Source organism: Acanthochromis polyacanthus, chromosome 11 (assembly GCF_021347895.1).
Source record: "Acanthochromis polyacanthus isolate Apoly-LR-REF ecotype Palm Island chromosome 11, KAUST_Apoly_ChrSc, whole genome shotgun sequence".
In the NCBI taxonomy this organism is placed as follows: domain Eukaryota; kingdom Metazoa; phylum Chordata; class Actinopteri; family Pomacentridae; genus Acanthochromis; species Acanthochromis polyacanthus.
Window position 1 is genome coordinate 16,691,757 of NC_067123.1, and position 20,077 is coordinate 16,711,833.

The 20,077-nt window shown below is 39.5% G+C and overlaps 1 protein-coding gene across 1 annotated transcript; it reads right to left on the reverse strand.

Annotated features, from left to right (window-relative positions):
- Positions 1–6,617: 6,617 nt before the first annotated feature.
- LOC127536095 (zinc finger MYM-type protein 1-like) lies at positions 6,618–12,619 on the reverse strand. The gene is made up of 4 exons (XM_051955561.1): positions 11,749–12,619; positions 11,052–11,163; positions 8,425–8,587; positions 6,618–6,622 (listed from the first exon to the last, which is right to left on the reverse strand). Exons 1-4 carry the CDS (start codon positions 12,570–12,572, stop codon positions 6,618–6,620), a joined length of 1,104 nt encoding a protein of 367 aa, XP_051811521.1. The 5' UTR covers positions 12,573–12,619.
- Positions 12,620–20,077: the final 7,458 nt, after the last annotated feature.

A 20,077-nucleotide genomic window follows, 5' to 3' on the forward strand; every position in this document is an offset into this window, starting at 1 on the left:
CATGTTCAGGGCATTTACACAGCATTTGAAACTTAATGGCGAAGGATCAAAATTCCAGAGGCCGCCACGGACACGAGCTTTGACTTTGGAAAAGATTTTAATAACTTTGGATCATTAAGGCCTCCTGTATGTACTGGCTGAATTTGCAGGTTGAATTGGAGTTTCCCCCTAGGAGGAGTTCGCTCTAGAAAAAAAAGAAAAATGGGCAAAATCTGACATTTCAATGCAAAATAGCTCACTTCCTGTTGGGTTTGGAATGTGGCTGTCACTGACTTTTTTCTTCAGCCTGATGTGCTGCATATGTGTACCAAATTTGGTAGATGCACCCCCTGTCAAACGTTGTAGGACAGTTTCCACTTTATTTGAATGAAAAAGTGTCCTAAAACTTTTGACAGGGGGTGTATGTCATGGTCTGATGTCAGGGTTTCTCAATGTGTTTCTGCTTTCCCCTTCTCTCCTATCTCCAGTGGTTTCCTGTCCATCACTCACTGCTCTCTGATCTTTAAAACTTCATGTTTGGTCTTACTAAGTACCACCTTCTCCACCAACCACACTCACCTCCAAACTCCAGCCTGCTTTCCACCACTCCACTGTTCCTCTGCTAGCTCTTCCACTGGATCATCGCGTGTTGCAAAGAGCATGACAAATAACATTATCTTGTTGTGAATCTAATGCCTCAAAACTGTTCACACTGTGAAGACATCATGAGAAGTGCACTTTGATTTGATGACATCAAGATTGGTGAGCTGCAGCCTGGTGTGGATTTAAGACTCCCCATGCTGACATACAACAGTAAAACAGACTCAGCAGTTTTTCTTAGTCTACAAAGAGCAGCTGACCAAAAGTCGCCAGCTCTCCAAAACCTCATCAGTGTTAAATGGATAAGTTGAAAACTCACAAAATCTGACAAATGGCACAATTTTCAAATCGTCACCAGATGGCAAAATCAGAAACTTCCACACTAAAACATTTTTTCCAAAGAAAGGCAATGAATAATGCTTTTTGAAAAGTTGCTGCACTACAAAACTATATGTCAAAAGTACATGAACAGTCCACAAAGTTTAATCAGATGTTTGAAAACTGAATCTAAAACTGATATATTTCTTTCTTTTCTTTTCGTTATATATTATACATCCAAAACACAGATGGATGTAATACTACAGCAGATGAACTGGTATTTCCATGCAGTACTTCTTCCTGCCTATCTTGTTATCAGCTTTCCCCTCACTGTATCAAGACAAACCTGAAGAAATTACGTAAAGAATGTAAAAATCAAGGCATTGTTTTGAATGTTGATATTTTTAAGTAGCAATGGCAGTGGCCTTTGTAAGAGGAGATTACATGTTGCTGTCATCACAAATGCTCTCTATTGAATTCTTCCAAGTGAAATATTATTCCTCTTTTTCATGGTCCAGCTCTCTCAGGCCCAGAGGAATGCTGGCTTCATGTCCTTCACAGAACCAAACAATAAAACCATTCTGAGAGAACCTTGACAGTCTCTTTTGTTGACCAAGATTGCACCCATCTCTTTATTATAAAAAGGAATCCTTTTTCTGTGACAATCTATTCTTCTCTGGGAAGAAATGTTTTGTTGTAGCAAAATTTTCTTTTTGTTTCAGTTTCACTGTATGTGGACATTCATTTTTTCTCTGCTGCAGCTCAGAACAAGCCAAGTCCCACTGTTGACTTCATTTTTCCGGTGTTACTTTGTCATTTTAGTATGGGGAGTGCCCCATGATGACATGTATGGCAAAAATTTATCAGGATAGCAGTTGATGAACAGACAAACAACATGAAGAGAAGAATGAACATTTTGGAGGTCAGTGAGGCCAGAAACTGCAGATCCAGTGACACCAACAGAGAGAACAAACACAGAGTTAGTGATACATAACAGCCCGATCTCACGAGGATTCGTGAAACTGTCACGTAAGTTTTAGTTTCGGTTTCGTGCGCACCAACACGATTTCGTCATGTTTTTTGTGCCGCTCACCACGAAATGCGCACCAATGTATTTTAAACGGCGGACTTTTCGTGCCACTCAGAACGTATTTCAAAAGAATGTGTATATTATATTTTTAATGTAAAACCGTGGCGAATCCAACGCTATATTTTGCATGACATCGTTCCTAAACATAACCCTAACCATAACCATAACCATAACCATAACCTAACCATAAGCCGGTGGTACACTTACCAATTTGCATAGGAATTTCAAGAATGTCCGGCGGCCGGCGGCCGCAAACGCGATCACACAAGCAGTATACGCCGATGGACAGCTTAGATCGTCATGAATCCGCCGGTATAAACCACTTTCAGATGTGATTACCACAGCGAAAAACATTTCGTGGTGAGCGGCACGAAAAACATGACGAAATCGTGTTGGTGCGCACGAAACCGAAACTAAAACTTACGTGACAGTTTCACGAATCCCCGTGAGACCGGGTTGTACATAATGGTGGTGTATAACTGTATAGAAGACAGAGAGAGGAGCCCGGTGCACCGTGAGAAGTCCCCGAGCAGTCTAGACCTAAAGCACCGGAACTCGGGGACAGCTCAGGTTATCCTGAGAAGCTCTAACTGTAAGCTTTATGAAAAAGGAAAGTTTTATGCCAAATCTTCAAAGTTGAGAGGGTGTCTGCTTCCTGAACCCAAAGTGGGAGATGATTCCACAACAGAGGAGCTGACAACTAAAGGCTCTGCCTACCATTCTACTTCTGTAAACTCTGTGTACCACAAGTAAATCTGCAGTTTGAGAGTGAAGTGCTCTGTTAGAAAAATATGGTACAATAAGGTTGTTGAGATGGAGCTCGGTCATATGTGAGAAGAAGGATTTTAAATTCTATCCTGGATTTTACACGAATCAAATGAAGAGAAGCAAATATAGAAAAAATGTGATCTCTCTTACTGGTTTCATCAAAACTCTATTTTGTAATAACTGGAGGTTTCTAAGAGAATTGTTGGGTGATCCTGGTAATAGAGAATTACAATAGTCCAGCCTAGAAATGATATATGTATGGACTGGTTTTTTAGCATCAGTCTGAGAAATGATGTTCTTGATTTTGATGATATTACGTAGAGGAATGAAGGCCATCCAATGGATTGCTTTATGTGTGGTGAAGGTACATGTCTTTATCAAAGATGACTCCAAGTGTAATCATTCTCTCTGCTTCCCTCCTTTTGTACCATACACACAGGTCGAGTCATTGTGTTTTAGTTCTTCCATTTAGGATTTGGTTTGTTTTTAAGACACAGACATTATTCACACATGCATAACACACACACACCACTGACTCTGCTGACTCTGATAACCCCATACTAATTTTGGCTTTAATTTGGTTTGATATAATTAAAGAAAAAAAACAAGGTTTGATTGTTATTCTTAGTGTGTCTTATTTTGCTATGGTCATTCAGAGCCAGCTCATAAAAAACGTGGGCTTGTCCGTTCGGGTATTTTGTTAAGGGCGTTTCTTGTGCTTTGGGCAGCAGTGGGCACATTGTGTTGATTGCCCACTGATTGTGGATTTGGTCCAGCTGAGTGCTAGCTTTGACTCTGTTGCATGCTGTGAAAGGCTACAGTGGTTTTTGGGGAGACACACTTTGAGTTGTTTGGAAGCAGTGTTGTTTGTGACCTGTTGATTGTTTGATGCAATCCAGAAGGTGGGCGTTACTATTTTGATGCTTTATCTACACAGATTCCTCTGGTAGGATGTAGGGCAGACCCTCTTTGGGTTGTGTTGTTTTTTGTTTGTTTGTTTTACTAGTGCTGTACGGAGCAGTTAGAGATAATTGTCTTCGGACTGCTATGTTGGAAGCACTCTTGGTGGTCTTGGGCTGTTGCTTGCTGCAGGTAGTCTCGTTAGTTTTAATTTCTGTGTAGGGCTATCATTGGTGTGTCTATCAGTTAATGCTTGACTATATGTGACAGCAAATGTAAACATATCTCTTCTTTACCAGAGGTTTTTTTACAACTAGAGCAGCGTTTGTTAATTGCTGCAAGAGAGATCACTGGTCATTATGGCATTGTAGTCACTGAGAACGAGACGTCAAAATAGCATTTGGGATCTGGTGTTATTGACTTTGTTTGAGCAAGGCACGTCAGAGGAGAGTGAGCCTTGCCTGCCTGCACTAGAGCAAGAGTTGTTGACTATGCAGTTTGAGCAGGAGAAATTACATTCAAAGATGATGCTGAAATCTAACAAGTGTAACTCTGATGCCTTTTCACCTTCTTTGAATGTGTGGACGAGCCGAAAAATTGCCAGACGCCTATGTGTTCTGACAGGAAGAGCACAGAAGGTTTATTCAGTAATATCTGCTGAACCTGACCTGGATTATGAGAAGGTGAAATTGACTGTGTTGAACTGGTATGAATTGGTCCTTGAAGCATATCACCAGAAGTTTTGGAATTGGGTAAAGGGTGATAAGCAAACTCATATGGAGGTTGTCTATGATTTGGCATCACATTTTCATCGTTGGTGCTCAGCTACTAAAGTTGATGACTTTGGCAGCCTTCGTGAGATGTTGGGGACAAAGAAAACTAAACCATGTCCTACGTTTTTTCTTTTGACATCAGCTGAAGCACAATGTGACCAAATACTATATTCTCAAAAAAAAAATAAAATTCATGTTATAATTTCCAGCATACTGGTAAATCTAATCATGTTATTAGTTATTTCTCTTGTTTGTCCAGTTCCAGCTGTTAGTTTTATTGAGCATGATACTGATCTACAATCTGGTCCATAAATACTTGGACATTGACAAGTCTGCACTTAAAGCACATCTTGATTGTTTCATTTCAAATCCAGTGTAGTGGTGTACAGACCTTAAATGCTGAAAATTGTGTCAATGTCTAAAGATTTATGGAGCTGACTGCAGGTGATACTTCTTGTCACAGAACCAAACAGTGCGAACCCATGAAGCAGGCGACATGTAGGCGGGTGATTGAGTATAGAATTTATTCAACAGAAAACAAAGCAGGAAGGCACTCCATAAGGGAGGCACGGGGAATGAACAGGGTGGGATGACTAAACTTACTAAAGGCGACGGCATGGGACCGTGGTGGGAAATAACTAAACACGTGCGGGGGAGTGGTGACTCACTTAATGTCCGAGGTTTGAAAGGCGGAAGAGAGGCAGAGTTGAGATAGCCAGTGGAGGGAGTGTGGCGAGGGCAGGGAAGCAGGCAAGGTAATCCAGAGGGAGCGACGTGCATAAGACGGTTAACGGCATGTAGCAATGCTCCAGTATGGAGCTGAGGGAAGAGCCAGGCCTTATACTGAGCTGATTGCTCATCGCGCTCAGCTCCGCTCTTCCACAGCCGCTCCTAATTAGACGAGCCAGAGCACAGGAGTGGGAGGGGGCGTGACACTTCTCTAAACAGCAGAGTTATCATTGTGCAACTGAAAACCAGAAAGTATTAAACTCTGATGTTAGTACATGTTGGAAAAACACATTGCAGTGCCATCATCCTCTAGTTGGGCATCATCCAGCTTGCTTTCCTGTAAATCTAATGGGTCTTGCAATGACTTTTGTAAGGTAAATAAGGTCACCACAGCAGATTCTTATCCGTTGCTGACAATGGAGAATTGTGTTGATCCGATGGGTTCAGCAAACTTTATTAAGTTTGATTTGTTGAAAGGGTACTGGCAGATTTCACTGACAGTGCCTGTATGAGAAATTTCTGTGTTTCTAACACCATTTGACCTTTATGAGTACACAGGCATGAGCTTTGGTCTGTGCAATGCACCAGCGATGTTTCATCGGTGATATTGTCAATAGATCATGCCATCAATGACAACTATTGCAAAACAAGAGTCAGATATTACCAGATCACAAGTTAAATAATATTTTTATGCACTAGTAAACCAATGACTTTTATATTAGATTTAATTTTTCAATCAGGTTAAATAACAGAATAAATAATTGGTTGTTAGATTAAGCTGAAATGAATGTGCCAGGACTAAATTGAAGTCCATGTAAAACAAACAAACAAACAAACAAACACGACAATATGTATACACCTAGATCCTGCAGTCTATGCTGAGTTAATGGCTTCAAAGGCAAAGGCAAAGTACAGTAATTCAGCAATCTAAATAACACATTGTGGAAAAAAGCTACATTGGCATAGTGGTGGATACAAGTCTTTTTTTCTCAGACAGATTGGTATGTGTTTATGTCCCAGCCATTTATTCCTAATTATGGTCATATCCGTTAAATTACTGCACAGTCATGCAATCCATGCTGACTGACTTTTGAAATATTATATTTTATTTTTGCACCAAATTTTGACCCAGTTTTTAGTTGGTTTTTTTAGTTTAATTTAGTAGGGAAAAGTGTTTTAAAGGTTTCAGGTGCAACATTCAGATCCACTGGATGTCACTACGGCACCAACATCACAGGCTAAAACAACAGGACCAACTTCTTTTCACTTTCATTTACTGCTAAAAAGGTTGTGTACATGAGACCCGAAAAGAAATCAGTCCAGACACAATCATGTGTCATGCTAGCATTTAAAAAAAAAAAAAAAAAAACACTGAATGGCTGAAACAAGTTGTTGTCAGCTTGTGGGGACATTACTTGTTCGACACTTCCACTTCCCTATATGTCAGTTTTCATGGTTCATCAGACTGGAGCGGACCTGTGTATGGAAACAGACACACAAAGAACGGAGTGAAGAAGAAACAAATAGAGAGGGAATAGGAGGGCCTCAAAACGGCAGCAGAGACTCTGATGCTAGGTTAAATTAAACAAGTGTATATAAATGAGAAAAATAACATAAATTTACTACTTTGGCTTTAAAATCTTTGACTCTTTAGGGCACTGACTGAAGGCTCAACTGCACTTTGCTTTTCCAGCATAGTAGGTCACTCTCGGTCTGGTGATAAGCACAAGGAGGGCAGACAACTTCAGAGGTAAAGTGCATTGCCATGCATGGCTGCCAAAACAGGATCTGATATTGTAACACACAGTGGGAATCACTTCCTTCTCTGCTAGGGACACCAATACTCCACTACATCTTTACAATTTAGTGTTACACTGATGCTGCATTTATGTTCAAAATCTTGCATAATGCAGCTTTACCTCTCATTTAAGATGAACATTTTTATGACTTTGAAGCATTTTTAAGGCTACAGTTGTTAGTGTAGTGATGATGGTTACAGTTACCAGTGGCGGCTGGTGAATTTTTCTCTTGGGGGAGCACTTAATTTACCAAACCAAATAGCAGAGTTGGCAACACCGGAATACAAGAATTGATGTAAATTATGTTCACAGACATTTGATGTGCTATTACTATGCACCACTACGAGGGTACACCTAAGCACTACTGCTGAGTCAAATAGACAATTAAATGCACGTAAATGTTACCAGCTAGTGTATTTGAATTTATCTCCCCAGTGTTTGATATGATTTGCTCCAGATAAGGTGTAATTGGTACACACAAACCCTTAAAATCTCCTTTTCTATAATTAAACAAATTAAGAATGTATAAATATGCAAATCTGTTTTTTACTTCAAAAGTAAAAAAAGAAACAATTCATTTTTCCAGCTTCAAAGAGTGCCAAGTGCTTCTTCTGTCCAGCAAAATCTTTGGAACAACATATTTATATTTACATACTCAAATAAACAAAAACAAATCCATACCTGTGAAACCAACAAACATTGGACATTTTGTTTTAAAAAAAACCCTAACTATAAGGCTTAAATCAGACAGTGCTTCTGTGAGCTAACTTTTACATTAACAACCTTAAATGGCAATGAGAAAACAGCAAATCTGCATATTTAAGATCAAAGCAATAAAAATTTGTCACTTTGCCTGAAAAGAAAAAAATATACTGAAACCATTAGGCATTATACTATGTATAACTGTGCATGTGACAAATAAAACCTACCTTATCTTAGGCTTTGAGCCCAAAGTGCTTCTGTCAACTAACATTAAATATTTACAATGAAAATAAAGAAAAACAGTAATTCCTCAGATTTCAGAACATATGAAAATCAACAGGCTTTCAGTCTAAAGTGCCACTTGTGTCAACTAACATTTCTATTTACATTATTAAATGGCAAAAAAGTAAATCCTCACATTTTAGAGATTAAAGCCAGCACCTCTACATCTGTGTTATTTTTTGCTCTTCTGTCTTTGAGACATGCAAATTTCTCAATGACTCTATGGTTAAAATCTGGGGTCTCCCTGACAAGTTTCTTTTCCACAGAGAGCATGGCCAGTGCATTAAGACGATCCTGCGACATCGTGTTCCTGAGGAAGGTCTTGATTCTTTTTAGTGTTGAGTGATCTTCAGGAGAGACACAGTGTCTGAGAAGGTGTCCTGAAGATTGTTGCTCATGAAGAGCTGGTACAGAGCCACAGCACCATTGCAACTCCTGAACTCTGTGTTGCTGAAGATGAGCGACAGTTCAGTTTTCAGCTTGCCCTTGTTCAGCATTGGATAGGCCTCCATGGTGGTGCTGAGCGCTGCTTCAGGGAACTGGCTGTCGTATTCCTGGAATCTGTCTCCTTGAAGCAGTGTAGCACAGATTCGGTGTTTGGTGAAGGCAAACCTCTCTTTTGCATGGCCCAGGATTGTGTCACAAACCTATAAAGAAAGACACACATTATATCACACAGAACCTACATAAAAGTGTCTTGTTCAATTGTTCACATAACAGCTTACTATGATTATAACACTGTAAAATACCATACAACACACTCAGGTCATGTCTATATTATTGAATGTTATTTGGAAAATGTTTATCTACAACAGAATAGCATATACTTTACTGGAGAAATTGGAGGTTTGGGAATATGGTTGTGGACACCCTCATGTTCCTCTTTAATTTACCAGGTTACAAACATGTTACTTTACCGAGGAAAATAACAGACTTCAGCCTTGAATACCAGTGTTAATTCAACACATCCATCCATCCATTCTCTATACACCGCTTTATCCTCACTAGGGTTGCGGGGGGGCTGGAGCCTATCCCAGCTGACTCGGGCGAAGGCAGGGGACACCCTGGACAGGTTGCCAGTCTGTCGCAGTTAATTCAACACAGATAATCAATTATTGTTGCTGACATACACACGTGGGCAAAATTGTTGGTACCCCTCAGTTAAAGAAGGAAAAACCCACAATTCTCACTGAAATCACTTGAAACTCACAAAAGTAACAATAAATAAAAATTTATTGAAAATTAAATAATCAAAATCAGCCATCACTTTTGAATTGTTGATTAACATAATTATTTAAAAAAACAAACTAATGAAATAGGGCTGGACAAAAATGATGGTACCCATAGCTTAATATTTTGTTGCACAACCTTTTGAGGCAATCACTGCAATTAAACGATTTCTGTATTTGTCAATGAGCGTTCTGCAGCTGTCAACAGGTATTTTGGCCCACTCCTCATGAGCAAACAGCTCCAGTTGTCTCAGGTTTGATGGGTGTCTTCTCCAAATGGCATGTTTCAGCTCCTTCCACATATGTTCAATGGGATTCAGATCTGGGCTCATAGAAGGCCACTTTAGAATAGTCCAACGCTTTTCTCTCAGCCATTCTTGGGTGTTTTTGGCTGTGTGTTTTGGATCGCTGTCCTGTTGGAAGACCCATGACCTGCGACTGAGACCAAGCTTTCTGACACTAGGCAGCACATTTCTCTCCAGAATGCCTTGATAGTCTTCAGATTTCATCGTACCTTGCACACTTTCAAGACACCCTGTGCCAGATGCAGCAAAGCAGCCCCAAAACATTACTGAGCCTCCTCCATGTTTCACCGCAGGGACAGTGTTCTTTTCTTCGTATGCTTGGTTTTTGAGTCTATGAACATAGAGTTGATGTGCCTTACCAAAAAGCTCCAGTTTGGTCTCATCTGTCCAAAGGACATTCTCCCAGAAGCTTTGTGGCTTGTCAACATGCATTTTTGCAAATTCCAGTCTGGCTTTTTTATGAGTTTTTTTCAGCAGTGGTGTCCTCCTTGGTCGTCTCCCATGAAGTCCACTTTGGCTCAAACAACGACGAATGGTGCGATCTGACACTGATGTACCTTGGCCTTGGAGTTCACCTTTAATTTCTTTGGAGGTTGCTCTGGGCTCTTTGGATACAATTCCAACGATCCGTCTCTTCAATTTGTCATCAATTTTCCTCTTGCGGCCACGTCCAGGGAGGTTGGCTACTGTCCCGTGGGTCTTGAACTTCTGAATAATATGAGCCACTGTTGTCACAGGAACTTCAAGCTGTTTAGAGATGGTCTTATAGCCTTTACCTTTAAGATGTTTGTCTATAATTTTTTTTCGGATGTCCTGGGACAATTCTCTCCTTCGCTTTCTGTTGTCCATGTTCAGTGTGGTACACACCTTTTCACCAAACAGCAGGGTGACTACTTGTCTCCCTTTAAATAGGCAGACTGACTGATTATGAGTTTGGAAACACCTGTGATGTCAATTAAATGACACACCTGAGTTAATCATGTCACTCTGGTCAAATAGTTTTCAATCTTTTATAGAGGTACCATCATTTTTGTCCAGGCCTGTTTCATTAGTTTGTTTTTTTAAATAATTATGTTAATCAACAATTCAAAAGTAATGGCTGTTTTTGATTATTTAATTTTCAATCAATTTTTATTTATTGTTACTTTTGTGAGTTTCAAGTGATTTCAGTGAGAATTGTGGGTTTTTCCTTCTTTAACTGAGGGGTACCAACAATTTTGTCCACGTGTGTATGTGTATGCACTAGCACCTGTTGTGCAGTTGAATTCTGTGTTTCATAAACGCCCTGCTATCTACATGCAGCAGTTTGTCCAGCAGGTTTATCAGCGATACATAAGGCCATGTTGTTCAGATTGCTAAGGCCAGGAGGAACCACTGCCGGTTGATATTAGATTTATTTATGAAGCTGTGTGTCCTGATGAATGGTGAGAAAAGTTTTGATTGTTCAGGTCACCACTCATCAACTTCAGTGAGAGACGACGTCCACATATATATAGAAAGGAATAACAACAGGAAGGACAACAGTCACAGACATATCGTAGGATATTAAGTTACCAGAGCCTCAGCTTTGATCTCACCTCTGTAGCTATCCTCTGTAGTTCATCTGGTCCCAGTGTGCGGCGCTTCTTGGCCAGCTGCTGCTGAGGCACACAGCTGTGATGTTCTTCACTGACAGTAGGGAGGGAGTCTCTGACCAGCCCCAGAAGAGAAAAAAATTAAACTTTAGTTGCCAGGAAACAGAAAGAAATTAAGCACATTAAGTATCATAAATAATGACTTATTATGGTTAACATTAATTATTACAGTCATGTGATGCGCACATGACTGAGTGTGAGTTTTTCATTTCACACAAATTATCCACAAATAAATAATGATGGAAACAAAATCATTGTCAAAATCAATCATTGTTGCTCATCACTAATACATCCAAGACTGCATTAGTTTTAAATATTTCCTTTAGCATTAAGTGTTTGGGTAAAACTCAGTTTATTTTATTTTTTTCACAATAAACAATAGTGATATAATGTAAATGAACTGGGAATTAAAGGTAATAAAGAAAATGTTAATACTCTGAAAATGATCAGTTCAATCAAAACTTTTATTATCTGGACTGATGGTTTAAAAATCTAACTATGTAAGAGGAAAATTATATTATTATATAATAATTTTATTACAGTTTTTGACTTGGACATTTTTGTCCCATAGTACTGCGTATGACACTTTTTGTGAGAGGATGCATAAGGGTTTAATATGGTTACATACAAATGTATTTACCTGATCATCTGCACGTTGTCGGTGAAATGCTGCGTCACTCTGTGGACAAAGACCGAATCCATGGACCTCTTCTGGAGTTGGCTGTAGAGCATGTCCACATGAGGCATGATGCGGTGGAAAAGCTCCAGGAAGAAGCAGAAGGTGGCATCCTCCAGGAGTCTCACAAAACCTCCAGCTTCACGGACAGTGGTAGGATCAAAGTCACCTGAGTCCCTGATGGTTTCGAAGCACTGAAGGAGGTCGTCTTTGTGCTCAAACACAGTGTTGACAGCACGGCTGTGGAAGTTCCACCTTACTGTGCTTGCTCTTGGAAGCCTGTGTGCCACCACTCTGTCAAGCACACTGGTTCTCTTGGGGGATCTTGAAGAAAATCCTGAGAATCCAGCTAGGTCAGAGAAGAACTGACCAACTTTTGGGATACAGGATGTCACCTGCTGCATGATAATGTTGAGCTGGTGAGCATAGCAGTGGACATAGTGTGCGTTCGCATACACATCGCTCACTTTCTTCTGTACACCACCTGTGGCTCCTCTCATGACACTCGCAACATCATAGGCCTGGGAGATGAGCTTGCTCTTCTGGTCATCAGGGAGAATGAGGCTCAGCCTCTCCAAAAGTGCTGTGGCAATGGACTCAGCTGTGGCAGATTGCAGAGATATAAACTCAAAAAATCTCTCCTGCACTTCATTCAATTTGTCGATGTAGCGGATCACAAGAACAAGCTGACACTGGGTGGAGATGTCCATTGTTTCATCAGCCTGGATGGATATGAAGTCTGTACACTGAACTTCCTCAATAATGGACTCTCTCAAAACTGCCAGCATGCAGTCAAGGAGTTCATTCTGCACTGTTTTGGATGTCCCTTTAAACACAGTGGCAGTCTGAAGGTGTTCATGGACAGCTGCATCTAGTGATGCTACAAAATCCACCAGCTCTCTGAAAACACCTGGATTTTCTGAGCTTTCACTCTCATCATGGCATCTCAGGGTGAGCTCAAAGGCACCACAGAACTTAATGCAGTCTGTTATTTTAGACAGCACATCCCTATTTTTGTCGACCTCCTCGTTATGTTTACAGATGCCTATCCTGTAGCCATCATCAAGCTGAGCTGCTATGTTAGCTCTCCCAAACATGCCCAGACGCTTAGCATTTTCCATGCTTGCTCATGCTTTCTTACTTTCTCGGAAAAATGCTTTAAATCCGCCATACCTGCTCCTTCACTCTCAGTTTCTCCTGCAGAGTTCTCCTCTCGAACAGCGTTGTTTTCAGTGACTTCACTGAATTTTCTCTCTCCATTTTCTCCTGTTTTTGGCTCTCTCTATGACTCCTTGATAATCTTGCTTGCTAATTAGTCCTACACTCTGCGTTGAACGTCACTCGCTTGGCGGTTTTAATTAAAGGCAAGCGGATGAACAAACCGATCGCTCTCTGCTGCCACCCCATGGCCGCTGGTGTGTAATGCGATCAGAGGGAGACAGCAGGGCGTGGTCAGCCTGGGCCCCGCTGTCTCCTGTCTCTTGTATTGAAGAGGAACGAACTGCGCATGTCAAAGTTATAACAAGAGTCAATGGGGAAAGATGAGTGCGCCCCGGGCCGGATATATGTCCACTATTAGTAATTGTAGACAACGTCGGACGTTTCTAATCTGACTTTTTATTACAAATTATACACTTTATTAACTCTCTACAGGCTCTATTATCCATTTTGCTTGTTAAAAACATAGGATATACATGCAAATGTAATTTTGAAAACGTTTTATTAAAGGATGGGCTGTGACTCTACATGATGTGAGGACAGAGGGGGTGGCGCCCAAGCACCCGCTATTGACCAGCTGCCCCTGACAGTTACCATGCCACAGGTGTTGTCCTCCTTTATCTTGAGCTTCATATAGGCACTGTTTATTTGACTATGCCAGACTCCAGTGGCTGTGTGACTAATTTACCTTACTCTGTAAATCCAGGAATGATTCCCAAAGTGTGAGTGGCAAGGTTTAGATTGACGTGAGCAGCTATCTTCATATAAAATCAGTTTTTCTTCTTCTTGTCTAATTTTTCATCAGACTGCAGATGTATTCACTTTAATCTTTTTCTTGTTTCTTTCAAACAATCAGTAAAGTCAACAGTTATCCAGCAAAAATGGCAATTTAAGTCATTTTTCTGTTACAACCCAGAGCAACCTACCACTGGCAGTAAACTACAACTGGTCGCCCCATTCACCCACCCCAACCTCCTTCCCACACTGACTTCATGGCTCTAGAGCTAATGGCACCTAATTTCATACGTTTCAGCTATCATAATGACTTTAATCTAGAGGGCGCAGCCACTTGAACATGACAGAACTGCTCACGCAATCATTTGTGGTTATGTTAGAATTAATCAGAATCAGTGATTGTAATAAGATGCTTGCACAAATAACCATCATTTCTTTTAAGGAAAATATTCTTGGAAATATTCACTAGTACAACTGCAAGTCACATTATTGTTATTAAGTTGTTGATACTCATATCAGCAGACTTACTTTTCCTTGACTGTAAGAGTTTGTGGTATTCTATGTGTTAGTTTAATAACTTTTTAGTTTTATTGTTTTGATTTGTTCTTCTCCCTGACTTAAATGTGTGTCCTATGTGGTGCTGTGATCCAGGAGGAAAGACATTTTGTGTTCCTGTATGTTGTGATGCGTGTGTGAAAATGACTGCATGACTGAAAATAAAGTGACACTCAACTGCAGGAATGCAAGATGATATGTACCAGGTCAAGCTCCTCAATTATTTTTGGTGAGCATGTTTCAATCTGTAAATCACCACAGTAACTCACCATAACAGGAAACGAGAAAATGTGATTTTTTTAAAGTTGAGAATTAGTGAAAAAATTTGTTAATTTGACACATACATGCAGATTGTTGAGCTGCACGGTGGATGGTGGTTAGCACTTTCGATTTGCAGCTAGAACATCCCTGGTTTACGTCCCAGGCTTCCAGGAATCTTTCTGCATGGAGTTTGCATGTTCTCCCTGTGCAGCATAGGTTTTCTCCAGGTACTCTCACAGTCCAAATACATGCTGAAGTTAATTAATAAATAGTAATAATACAATTTATTTATAAAGTGCTTTCAAAGTGCTGTACACAGGGATAAGAACAATAAAAACAGCAAAAACAGACGAAAAAAACCCAAAACAACAAAAAAGACATCAGTGACACTAGACTATTGTTCTGTTGTGTGGTCAAATGCTGCATCCGGGGTGTTAATAAAGTTACAAACTATACAAAATCGAGCCGCTCGTATAGTGTTACGCTGCGATTATAGAACCAGCACTAAAGTAATGCTGAATAAACTCAAGTGGTTTTCTGTGCAGGATAGATTTCTGTATATGTTATTGTCTTTCCTTAAAAAAAATTATGTCATCAATCAGTTGTACAGTGGACTATTTCCAACAAATTAGTTTTGAATGTAACAAAAACAAAGACAATTGTGTTCGGTTCAAAATTACAAATGAAACTGAGCCCAATTTTAGACCTAAAAGTAGATAATGTTCCAGTGGAGCAGGTTGAAGAGGCAAAACTCTTAGGTATCACTTTGGACAACACTTTATCCTGGAACAAACATATAGATAACATAATCACTAAAATGGGTAAGGGCCTCTCAATGATAAGAAGATGTTCGGGACAACTGCATATGACAAAAAAACATAATAAAATCTGAACAAGGAAAGCAACAAAAAGAATGACACAAGCTTTGGTACTATCTTATTTAGACTATTGTTCTGTTGTGTGGTCAAATGCTGCATCCGGGGTGTTAATAAATTTACAAACTATACAAAATCAAGCCACTCGTATAGTGTTACGCTGTGATTATAGAACCAGCACTAAAGTAATGCTGAATAAACTCAAGTGGTTTTCTGTGCAGGATAGATTTCTGTATATGTTATTGTCTTTCCTTAAAAAAATTATGTCATAAAAACAACCTGTAATTGTTCATGAAAATCTCACGTTTAGCCATGATAAGCATGATTATTCGACTAGGCATGTTAAAGCTGGGAAATTTGCTTTACCTGTAGTAAAATCAAATAGCATTAAGAGAACGTTCATATACAGAGCAGTGCATGCATGGAATAAGCTCCCAGAAACAATAACTGGTGGGGACCAAAAATGAGGTCCCCACAGGGGGAAACAGTGTTTTCTTGGCCATGTTGTTGTTACTGAAAAAAGTAAAAGTGCAGAAAAATTTCTTTAGGGTTAGGCATTGTTTTGGTCTGGGTTAAGGTTAGGGTTAGGGTAAGGGTTAGGGGTTAGATATGAATGGGAGTCAATGGTAAGTCCCCACGGGAATAGCAGAACCAGACATGCGTGTGTGTGTGTGTGTGTGTGTGTGTGTGTGTGTGTGTGTGTGTGTGTGTGTGTGTGTGTGTGTGTGTGTATATATATATGTGTGTGTGTGTGTGTGTGTGTGTGTGTGTGTGTATGTATATGAGTAGGTATGTGTGCAGATATGTATACATATATATGTTTAGGTGTAAGTATGTGTATGTATATATGTGTGTGTGTGTGTGTGTGTGTATATATATATATATATATGTATTTGAGGATATATATATATATATATATATATATATATATATATATATATATGTATTTAATGTTGCATTCCAACTTTGTAAATCAAAGTGACATTGGTATCTGCTGAATTGTTTTTATTGGACCCCAGGAAGAATAGCGACAGCTCTGCTGCGCTAATGGGGATCCCCTTCAATAAATAAATAAATAAAATCTACTCACTCTTTTCAGAACATGAGCTGCTGCCTTCTGGACCATCTGCAGACCATGAAGGCTCTTCTTTGGTAGACCTGATAGAAGGACATCTAACCGTGACGAAACAAAAGCATAAATTTGGACCTCAGCATCCTGAAACGACCAAATCAGTGTAATATTGGCAATGTTTCTGAGGTGGAAAAAGACCACTCTGGTCACCTCTTTAATATGGAACTTGAACGAAAGAGCTCTATCAAAGAACACATCAGGATTCTTGACTCTGTCTTTACAATAAAACACACATTTACCCAAAGACAGAGTAAAATTGTCAACAGAGGTCTTGGAGGTCCAATAATCATCATTTCTGTCTTAGCAGAGTTCAAAAGCAGGACATTTGTTGATAACCAGCTCCTAACAGCTGAGAGACAGGCCTTAAGTTTATCAGTGTCAGATCCACTTTAAAGGACCAACAGCGTCTATAACTGTAGATCATTTGCATAACAATGGAAAGAGATCCCAAAAGAATGCAAAATTTGACCCAACTGTGTCAGAGAGAAAACAGCAGTGGACCCAGTACAGACCCCTGCGGTACCCCATGCCTAACAGCACAGGACTCAGAGAACATGTTGTTGAAGAAAACACTTTGAGATCTCTTTGACATGTCAGACCTCAACCATTTGAGCACCTAGCCTGAGATGCCAAAATAATTCTCAAGTCTGTCCAGTAAAATATAATTACCCACCATATCAAAAGCAGAGCTGAGATCCAGTAACTACAGAACAGATGATATTCTGTTGGTGCTGGATCGCTTGATTGGTAATTCTAAATTGTCCATAGGAGTATGTCACATGTGAATGTGAGTGTGATTGTTTGTAGACTGCTTTTTGGTTATCCCTGTAATAGACTCTGTGCAGGGTGTCCCCTGCCTTCACCCTAAGTCAGCTAGGATAGACTCCAGCCCCCACGTAACCCTAATAAAGGTTTAAGTGGTGAATAGATAATGGATGGATGGATCCAGATTGTTGCAGTATGTAATTTCACCATGTGACTTCACATCGTCTTTCTAGGAAATGCAGTACATTTCTTCACTTATTTTCATTGTTAAAAAGTTTGTCTATTATGTCATGGATTTTGAATTTTTAAAACTGTATTGCCTATGTGTTCTTTAATCTACATAGAGAGGTGTGTAGTGAGCACAGTAATGTGTTAGCATTTAGCTGTGTGCCAGAAATCTAAGGTTCATGCTCTACTGCCATAGAAAACATGCTAACTGTTCTTGTGTCTTGCCAACACGTGACAGTGATGGCACATGCAACAGTGTAGCACAGATGGGGCTCTAACAGCATTACATCCGTCTTTTGGATCTGATCATCAAGGATCTTGATACCCTGCTGTCTCTGAAACAGAAATAAAACATGTCTGTCTTTTCACCTGCTTTTGTGAAAAATACAGCTTGTGCAAGAAAAACGGCTTGAAAGGCTTATTTTCTGAGCAACTATTCTTTAGCTGAAATTAATTGTCTTGTCTTTTTATACAGATGGGTGACAAATTAAAGGGAAAAACCTCTACTATGCCTTTGACAGTCACCAGACCAGACCCAATTAAATACCTGTGGGAGATTTTGCTCTGACAAGTTAGATAGCTCTCTCCACCAGCACTATCTGAACACTAAAGGAGAAAATATCTTTTAGAAGAATAGTTTTCATCTCTTCAGTAACGTTCCAGAGACTTTGAGAATCAATACTGTGGTGGATTTAAGCTGATCTGGTGGCACAAGGTGGTCCAAAACTTAATGAAGTAGGATTTTTTTTTTTTTTTTTTTTTTTTTTTTGCTTCTCATACATCTCTACATTACAGACATGCCACTGCAATGGACAAAAATAAATAAATAAAAATGATCCTGACACTAATCTGCACAGCTAATATGGTCACCTGAGGGCCACATTTTTCATGTGAAAACTGAATGACATTGAAGATTTGATATATAGTTGCTAGCTTATTTGTCTGGTTGGCCTAATATTTTTTAATAATTATGCTAACTCACAAAGCATACAGCATGTTAAATCAGCAGTCTGTAACCGCAAATACATAATCAGACCTTCATTTTTCCAACATCACAGGATTTGTTTCTAAAAGTTCAGCCATGATGTGAAGCTAGTATGACTTTTAAAATGACGTAGTTTTAACCCTTTAAGCTTCAGTCAATTCCAGCCATTTTCAGTACAAAAAATCGCTAATATTCTATTTTTAAATAAAAAAAAAAAGAAAAATACAGGGAATATTGGACGCACATCGCGAGGTGCATTTCCTTGAAAACGACCGATTCATGGATTTTATACCGACTTCAGGACATGTTTTGGACAAAATAGTTTACTGGCTTGTGTTGTCTGGATGTAAAAGGTTGGATTATGGCCATTTTTTGTGGAATCTTTTCTTCTGTGTGTAATAATGAACCCGGAAATGTGAGTCGCGCTGTGTGCATTGAAGCCGTGTATAGAGAACGGATGGATGAATATTTGTTTTTGTCGGACAAATGTGTTTTTCTCACCCGCTGTGGTAATCACATCTGAAAGTGGTTTATACCGGCGGATTCATGAGAATCTAAGCTTTCCATCGGCGTATAGTGTTTGTATAATCGGGTTTGCAGCCGTCGGACATTCTTGAAATTCTTATGCAAATTAGTAGGTGTACCGCCGGCGGTACACCTACGACACACTGAAGCGTATAGGCTTAAGATCCTCTTATTTCCTAGGGAGCAGTGATTGAACAAGCATGATTTGAGGAAAATGAGCTTGGGTACTCCATTTGATAGCATACAGATATAGAAACGTGAAGTGACTCTTCTGACTCACCTCAAATGGTTTTTGACTTGTAGATCTGCAGTGAGAGTATGCATTTGGTTGTACTTCAACCATGACTGATGTCATATTTTTAGAAAAATGTAAACATGTGGGGTGTTCCAAGCAGAAGTGTAAAGCTTAATCTACTGACTCTGTCTATAGAAACCAGTGTATTTGATATAGATATTAAAAAAACAGAGGGTGCATCCAATGACAATGAATACAACCAGAAGTGCAGTATGTAATGTCTGAATTTCCACACTTCTCTCTCTATCCTGTCTGTGGAAATTAGCCCCAAGCCCACTGATTGTACTGTAAACACATCACAAATAAATACTTGCATGTCTTCTAACTCTCTGAACCCCAAAACCCACTGGCAAATTTGAAAAACCACCAAAATGACACAAATTGAGAATCACTGATTTTTTTTTAGCGTAACGTGCCATGCTATGTACAATGAATCTAATCTGCGCTTAAAGTTGTGACATTTAATCAGAATAACTTCATTCTACAAGTCTCATTGAAAACTTGAATAACTGCACAGACTCTGTAACAAAAAAATTCCACCCAAATTTAGTGCAACCATGAAGCTGCTTAGTGCTGAAAAAAAAATCATTGACTTTTCAGCTTAACTGAAGGCTTATTTAGACAGAGCAAAATGAGACAAATATGGAAACCAACATAGATTCTGACAAGAAAATAAAACATTTTGCATTGCACGCTAGCATGGTGAAATATAAAGTGAA